The following is an 8,262-nucleotide window of genomic DNA, read 5'->3' as shown; positions in this document are numbered from 1 at the left end:
GCAACCAGCTGGTTAGAGACCCCAAGAAATGAAGGCATATCCTAGCGAGCGAGAAAGTTCGTTGGAGTTTGCACATTACCAGATTGCGATCAGTGTTCTAAAAGGCGTAATGCGTAGCAATGCATTTACCCCAAGCTAGGGGGTAGGTGAGATTAGGCAAGACAAATGCGTAAAAAAAAAGCGTTTTGCTTATTTTAATATTATTTTAAATTTTTAATCAAAAAAATTATTTAATAATTATTAATTAGACATACTAAACATTATATTGAAAACGAATGCCAAATTCGTGAGATACACTAACAAATTCATGATACTTTTCTCCACCTACGAACCCCATTTGATATGAAAAAAGAATTGGTAAAATTGATAGTGTACAGTGCACTAGAGAAAATGGAAAATTCCATTATGAATTAACCAGTGTCTCTTTCATTAGCCACAAAGCTTACAACTCCATTAACTCACTAGAGAAAACCCCGCTATCTCTTTCATTTTCAATTTTCTGTACTTTTATAAACCCCCCACTATGGAGACAATATTATAATGTATAAACCCACTGTCAAAAAGGCAAAAACAAAAAACAACAATTGGAAGAGAGTTGAAGAAGGCAAAGCAAGCAAGCAATAGTTAAATTTTTAGTTGGAAACTGGAAATTCTTCAACCGTTAAAACCACTAATTCTTCAACAAGCAACTGTTTCCCATTTTTTGTCTAACTTACCGACATATAGAAACTGGAAATTGTTTGTTGAAGATGACCGAGCAGGCAACCGTTGTAAGAGAGTTATGAGATGTTGCAGTTGGAGAGGAAATTTTGGGAGCTTTGGGAAGTTGTCTTCACTCTTCAATTAGGGCACTGAAAAACGAAAATTGGGTTTAATTTTTAGTTTAAAACTTAAAAGAAGCGTGATTTATAATGCCCTGCTTGGCATTTTCAATGCGCGTCGTGCTTAGGTGCGCCTTTTAGAACACTGATTGCGATTGAGCAGAAAGAGAAAATACTGCCAGTTTTTTACAGGATTTGATAAAGATGATGGGAAGTGTGCTTACATTCATGACCCCTCAAAAATTGAAGTCTGCACAAAATTTCTGAAGGGCTTATGTTCGAATCCTGAATGCAAATTGACACACAAGGTATGATGTGATTCCTGTTCTGTATGACACTCATCATACAGTTTTTTAATGCCTCTCTTTTGCATTTTTTTTCCCTTTACTCCACATGTCATACAGGTCATTCCGGAGAGGATGCAGGATTGTTCTTATTATCTGCAAGGTATGTGGTTGTTTTTTTATTGAGTTGTTGAATTAGTTCTTAATGTTTAGAAGGCTAACTTAGTTTTTTGGCAGTGTTATGCTCTAAATGTGAACCCAAATTCCTCTATTTGTGAAAGTTTTCTCAAAGGCTATTGTGCTGATGGCAATGAGGTACTGCTTGTTTTTGCCTGTAATATTCTCTTAAGTTTAGATCTTTGATCTTTCACCTGCTGTGGAGCATTGAAATGGGTAAAGTTGGGGGTTGCCTACATGCACTCAGACACATGGAGGGATAACAGTCGAGAGTATTAAAGAAGGAAAAACTAAAAACTAAAACCTTGTTCATTATCTAAGTGCCTGCATGCCAAACACCAAGATCATATCTCTGCCCTTGCCGAGACTTGAAAGGTACTCATTCAAATCACAAATTTCCTTTTTCCCTGTTAAGTAATACTAGGAAATAAAGTTGTCTGGTTTATAATGATCAACATTCCATATGCACACTACCACTAATCTTAATTCCTGTGAATGGATCATATCGCTGTACTTGCAGTGCTGGAAGAAACACACCTACGTCTGTCCTGCTTTTGAAGCAACGGGTATCTGTCCCCGAAGATTCCAAGTACAAGCTTCACCATCCTAACTGGAAGACGGGAATCAAGAGGAAATCTTCGTCTGAGGGGAAGAATGTCCGAGGGCGATACTTTGATTCTTGGCCATTTGATGTTGCTGAAACCGAACAGCTATAATTGAGCTCCCCACAATAGGTAATAATAACATAGTTTGTCAAGAAGAAAAACTCGAAGACTATATTAGCATGGACATAGGTGACGAGGAAGTGGAACATAGTATTTGCCCATCAAGCAAACGAGTACGGGATGATAGCCCTTCCGAGGCAGAGGTGATTGATCTTGATGATCTAGTAAAGCCTATCAGTATGATGAATTTTAGTCGTACTATAAGTTCATCCCGGGATATTGACAGCAGAAACGTGCTGTAAACGAGGCTATGATTCTGTATGGTAACTGTTTGTCATCGCTGCTTTGTTGCGATTTATGTTTCTTACGTCAATGTATTGATAGGTCATAGGTTTTGTCAAACATTTTTTTACTTAAAGATTTGTGAGAACAAGTTGAGCAAATTGAAATTTTGAAGTTTAACTTTCTAAGTGATTGGAATGTTTGGATGGATTTCATATTTGCTAGCATAGATCCATTTAATTAGTATCCAATTACACTGAACAAATTTTTGATAACAAATAACATTTCAGTTGTCGAAGTTAAAAATGAGCAAACTATTTATATGACTGTGACTTCGAGTCACTTTAAAAATAAGTATTTTTTAGTATTTTTTTTTTACTTCAAATTAAAAGTAAGTATTTTAAAAGTGCTAAACGAGGACAATTTTCTTGTATTTCTTTTGAATATACCCCATGTTCTCCCCACAGACCTTAAAGAAAATACTACCACACAAGAGGCACCACACTTGCAAAAGAAGGAAAAACAGCCAGACAGTCACAGTGTGGGAGTAAGTGTGTTAAAAAATTAGTTCTTATCAACAATTATTTGAGGATGTGAAACATTTGCCTTTCATTCAAATTCTGAGGCAATAATAGCATCATCAACAAGCCATGGCAGCAACTTCAACTCATAAGGCTTCAACAAACTTCTACATTCTGGGATGGAGACGTAGCAAAAGGGAACTGAGAAAAACAAGTGTATTTTCTGTTTCATCGCAGCATGCAGAAGTCGAAGAACAAATGAAACTTGAGGAAGCAACAGAAGAAAAGAACAGGAAACAGCAAGCAGGCAACGACACCCATCACACCCATAAGGCCAATCGAACCTCAGGTGCATGTGAAGCAAAAATATGGGCAGAGAATATGGTGGACAGTGGCTTAGCAGCGCCACTAGACATGTTAGGATTTATACAGCTTATATTGACCCTGAATCTTGCGAATTCGACCAAACACATGGATAAACTCACTCTTATCCTCGACCCTACTGATTAGTTTCTGTGGACAGATGAAACCTGCAACAAAGTTTACTCCTTTTTCCAAGAACTTGTGGATCTCTTACAAAACTAAGTTATCTTATTAGTTTTCTTAATAACATTAGAATTCATCGTAGTAACAAAACTATTGATAGCAACATATTGATGGCGCAATGGAACCAGGGAGCACCGTTGACTGAATACACACTTTGATTGATTGGGTCTGACATGGAACACTACATCAGGAAGCTGCTTTATGAAGGAGAAATCCAATACAACATGAATGCAAGGATGTTGAACTTCAGCATGGGAAAACCGCGCAGAATCCAAGATGTACAATAACGAATAGAGGTAAGATAATCGGGGAACACCAGCACAACCAGCTCAAAGCATTTGTTTTTTTATCTATCCCTATCCTTGGGGTGTGCACATGTCCCTTCACAAGGGTAAATATTTTCACTGCTACACCTATAAATCAAGTGAACCTAGAAAGCAGTATACAACATAGCAAGAAAGCCAACAAATTCACACCCAGAGAAACAGATTGTTGATATGTACAAATGGATTATCAGAGATATTAACAAAACTAGTCCGAATTCAGTATTTTAAGAAACTGCTACTCTGTTGAAAATAGCATAGAACCTCCATAAAACGAGATTAAAGAAAATACATTCCCCCAAAAGCATAAGTTTCTTTCAGTACATCACTTCATTGCTTGTTTGATTTTTCGCTCAGGATCGAGAGGGGGGCAACGTATTGGCTCCACTGCTAGGCATTCTTGGTCCTTCCATGGTTTGAATGCTCCTTCCCTAGTTAGACACTGATTCAACATGAAGCACGAGTTCTTCAGTTGAAAATTAACTCACAAGTAAAACTATCAATGGAGAACATAAGTTCATCTTTATGTAAAAGGGATTATTGGATGTGCGATATAGTTTCCATGAATGTAACAAACTTTCCATCTTGGAAAGACTTTCTATTTAGTTATCTCCATTATCCGTAATCTCTTTGCATACAGTAATTTTCGATGCATAGTATATTCAAAAGATGAAATGTATGAAGTTATTCTCACTTGAAGCCAAAAGAAGAATCCACGCAAGAGGTTCAAGCATCTTGGTTTGTCATCTTGGCATCTTATAAGTGCTTCCTTAAGATCTGCACACAATAAGATACACATCTCAGATTTGTGTCACTCCAGAGAAAAACCTGAACTGGAGGAAAAAAAACTAAATAAAGTGAGAGAATGAGAGTAAAATCAGAATGAAGCTCTTCAATTTAAAAAAGGAAGATTAACGGAAATTTGACGTATACGAAGATGAGAAAAATATAGAATGATAGATTGTCCTCACAAATTTAGTGCAGACTACACTTTTTCGTTGTTTTCTACATGTCTTTTCTAATATGTTCATTTCGAAGTTGCTCAAACAATTAGAGTAAGTTTTAGGTTTATGAATTTGAATTTCAAACCAACCTGTGGTGCACATTGCAGGACAATCATTCATACGAAATTAGCAGGTTAATCTGCAGCTATTATTATTTTCAGAATTCTAAGGGGGAGATAGGGAGGGTGATTGCGTTAGGTGCAGTGTACAAATTGTAATGGTGGATATGTCTTGGAGCTATTAGTTTTGTGCAGGGGGAATCGGCATACTGTTTAAGGGGGAGAGATGGAGAGTGGACTTGCTTAACAAGAGGCTAGAAATAGATTATCTCAAGCCTTTACATGAAATATAGCACAAGTAGCCAAAACACTTAATTTGGGAAGAAGAGCGTGATACAAAACCCTTTGTGGCAACGGCATCTGAAAAAATGAGAAACAATAAAAGCACAAATGATTAAGAAATAAAGTTTTACAACTAATACTAAGTGAAATTTAGCATATGATTAAATTCTCATGACATTCAGGAACATTAGAGGTTAGCTCAAATTCCACAGTAAATAAACACCATTGCATATCATGACATCCCACAATGTCAGATGTGATGAAATATTGCAATGCCAAACAAGAAATGCAGGATCTTCGACCTACCAGGATAGCGATCAAGATAAGATTTTCCAGCTTTATCTGTAGAGTACGCGTTTTCCCTCCCATTACGCAACTCCCTATGGCGAAGTGCTGCCTTACGGACTTCAACGTCTTTCCGAAGCTTTTTGTACTCCTCTCTATCATATTGTTTTTGAAGAATACACACGAGTTCTTCCCTGAAGTCAGAGTGCATTTTTGAACTGTCCTGCTCTATCTGCACAAGATCATACAACATGAATAATACTAGTACTTTGATTCAAATTTAAAGACAAGATGGGTGGGGGGACGACAGCATAGTGATAGATGAATGCTAACGTACAAAGATAAAATTTTCGGTTTCATCCTTCCAAGCTGGAGCAATGTCTAGAATTTCCAGACCATCATCATTGTCCCCCTTTTCCGGGCTAATCACAATACCATCCTTCTCATATATTATCGTACCATCATCGTGCGACAATATAAGATAATCACCTTCAATTTTAGTATTTTGCATAAAAAAAAGATAGTCAGAATCTGGCATTATTGAATCACTTGAGCATCTCATAGCTTCAATTTTCTCTCCCTCGACAGTATTTGTTAGCTTTCTCCGGGGCTTGTGATCCGTTAATTTTCTCTGAGACTCTGGATTAGAGTCATCATCTTCTGAATCACTATCTTCTTCATATCTAATGAAAAGACACGACCCATTTTTCTTGTGGTTGAATACATAAGACTTTTCATGCTTCTCAAGATTGCGCAAGAAAAGCTCATACTGGGGATCATTCTCCTCGCGACTCCAGTCTTCATCATGCTCACTGATATCATCTTTTTCATTTTTCCTCTTACTTGGCACAAACCTTACCTCCTTAGTTAGATGACAGAGCAGCAAATCCTTGTATGACTGTTCAATATCTGTTTCCTTCTCCAGCTGTTTTACAAACGCAAATTCCTCATCTAACTGTTTATCCTTGGTCCTAGCACATTCTAAGTCAAAATACATATCAGAGTTCACTAAATTCAGATAATCCATTTCCATAATTGACTCTCTTCACCAACTATTCCACCAAATATCAAATATACATTCCTTCCCCTATCCAGCTCTTGAGAAATGTAATTTATCTATCACTCTTTCCGTTTTACATTACAATATAAAAAAATCTCTTCTCCTGCTAAATAAACCAAAAAAAGAAAATAAAAAATAATTAATCCAATTTCTAACATAATAAATAGTTATTGAACAGGATAAGGCAGAAAATAAATTAAGCTCCAAGATTCCATTCTCACCCATACATTATGCCCCAAAAGTATAATATACAAAGATATTCTTTTTAGTTCAATTTTTGTCCAAAAAGAGTAACTTTCACATATATATTTGATACAGGGCAGTATTAGTTTCCATATTTGGTTGCTATGATTTGTGGACTATTTCCATCTTTGAGTTTTCCCAATTGGGTAATTTGAGAGTTTGATATTATTCCAACTCTTTTCCAGATCTAATTTGATATTCTTCGGAATTAACGAATCTTTTTATCAAAATCAGTTCTCTGCATTCTATTTGATTATCAATTCCGGAATTCTTAGGAATCACCCGGGTTTTGATTGTGTTCTTCGATATCATTCACCCTCACCCTCAAGCTGCATAAATATGTTTGTAGAAATTTGTAAGAAAGCATATTCACATTGTATTACGAAATGCATGTCAATGCATATCAAATGGATAACCTAAATGAACTAAAACAAAATTAAAAGAAAGAAACAAAAGAAGCATAAAATCTTCCGATATGTATGTGTAAAACAAGAATGCGAGAGGATATACATTACCTTATCTCTCTCTGAGTACGTCTCTCTTGGCAGCAAAGCGAATGGAGAAACCAAAAGTTGCTCTTCAACGCAAAACGATTAACAATGGAGTCCCGGTCCGGGTCAAAATTCTGTATGGGTTTTGCCATATTGGGCTAAATCAGGCCCACTGACAATAATTTTCCTAAAATAACAATACCACTTGTGATCGTTCATTATTGCAATATTTCTACGCGATATACATGTTGCGATTAACAATTTTTTGCACAAGTTAATAAAAAATTACCATATTAATATATCAAATTATTAACCGTTACGTATATATAACATATTACGATCACAAGAGTGAACGACCATAAATAACGTTGCTTTTTCTAAAATGGGGTAAAAAGGTATACCCAATTAAGAAATAATATTCCATATTATATTGTGCCATTGTATAAACGTTAGGGTGTCCTTTGTTCATTAAAGTTTTTAATTTTGAGGTATTTTGATTAACATTTTTTTCATAAAAAATATTTTTCAAAAGTTGGTCACTTGATCATATTTTCCTGAACTTATTTACTTTTTGTGCAAGTTTCATGCTCGCAATCAAACACATCTAATGCTACTATAAAAGAGGTGAAAAAAACACGAAAAATACAATTTCTAAAACTTCTCAATATTCATTTCGTGATTGAAATTGAAATTCCCTCAAATATGTCATTCATTAATTGTAATTGCAAAAAAGAAGCATATTCAAATTCAAACTGTATGATGTCTCTGCAACACTGTGCAGAGGTGGGATTCCACTGTGTTCAAACACATCCTTAATATTTAGACAATGGAATGGTATACGATGTTCTTGTTTCATCATAGGGCTTAGAGGGTCCTTCCATGGTTCAAATGATCCTTCCACCGGTAGATACTGATTCAACATGAAGCACAAGTATTTCACCATAGAATTAACTTACACCTTCCGTCAATGGAGAAACAAGATAAAATAATGACAAGAGTTCATCTTTATGTAAAGAAATAAAATGCAGAATGCCACAGAAAAATGAAATTTTGGAAGATTTTTTATTATCAAATAGTACTTTTTGATGCATTAACAATAAAAGAAATGACATACATAGCAGAGAAGTAAACAAAACAGGCAAAAGAAATGGAGATTGGAGAAATAGAAAAAGTATGAAAAAAAGTAACACAAATAATGGACCACATCGGAAGGCTAATT

The 8,262-nt window shown here is 35.6% G+C and overlaps 2 protein-coding genes across 3 annotated transcripts; one reads left to right on the top strand and one right to left on the bottom strand.

The window, feature by feature from the left end:
* Positions 1-2,782: 2,782 nt before the first annotated feature.
* LOC111397498 (NAD(P)H-quinone oxidoreductase subunit M, chloroplastic-like) lies at positions 2,783-3,663 on the top strand. The gene has a single exon (XM_023024459.1). It carries the CDS (start codon positions 2,880-2,882, stop codon positions 3,258-3,260), a length of 381 nt encoding a protein of 126 aa, XP_022880227.1. The 5' UTR covers positions 2,783-2,879; the 3' UTR covers positions 3,261-3,663.
* Positions 3,664-3,785: 122 nt separating this feature from the next.
* Positions 3,786-7,169, bottom strand: LOC111397497. Of its 2 annotated transcripts, none has more exons than XM_023024457.1 (5): positions 7,068-7,169; positions 5,587-6,415; positions 5,271-5,481; positions 4,314-4,396; positions 3,786-4,061 (listed from the first exon to the last, which is right to left on the bottom strand). In XM_023024457.1, the coding sequence occupies exons 2-5, from the start codon at positions 6,280-6,282 to the stop codon at positions 3,945-3,947; spliced, it is 1,107 nt and encodes a 368-aa protein (XP_022880225.1). In that variant the 5' UTR covers positions 6,283-6,415; positions 7,068-7,169; the 3' UTR covers positions 3,786-3,944. The 2 variants fall into 2 exon arrangements, with proteins under 2 accessions (XP_022880225.1, XP_022880226.1); XM_023024458.1 differs by having other exon boundaries at positions 5,587-6,412.
* Positions 7,170-8,262: the final 1,093 nt, after the last annotated feature.

This window comes from Olea europaea, chromosome 7, assembly GCF_002742605.1.
Source record: "Olea europaea var. sylvestris chromosome 7, O_europaea_v1, whole genome shotgun sequence".
Taxonomy (NCBI): domain Eukaryota; kingdom Viridiplantae; phylum Streptophyta; class Magnoliopsida; order Lamiales; family Oleaceae; genus Olea; species Olea europaea.
The sequence above is the reverse complement of the archived record's forward strand: the minus strand, read 5'-3'. Positions and strand labels throughout refer to the sequence as shown.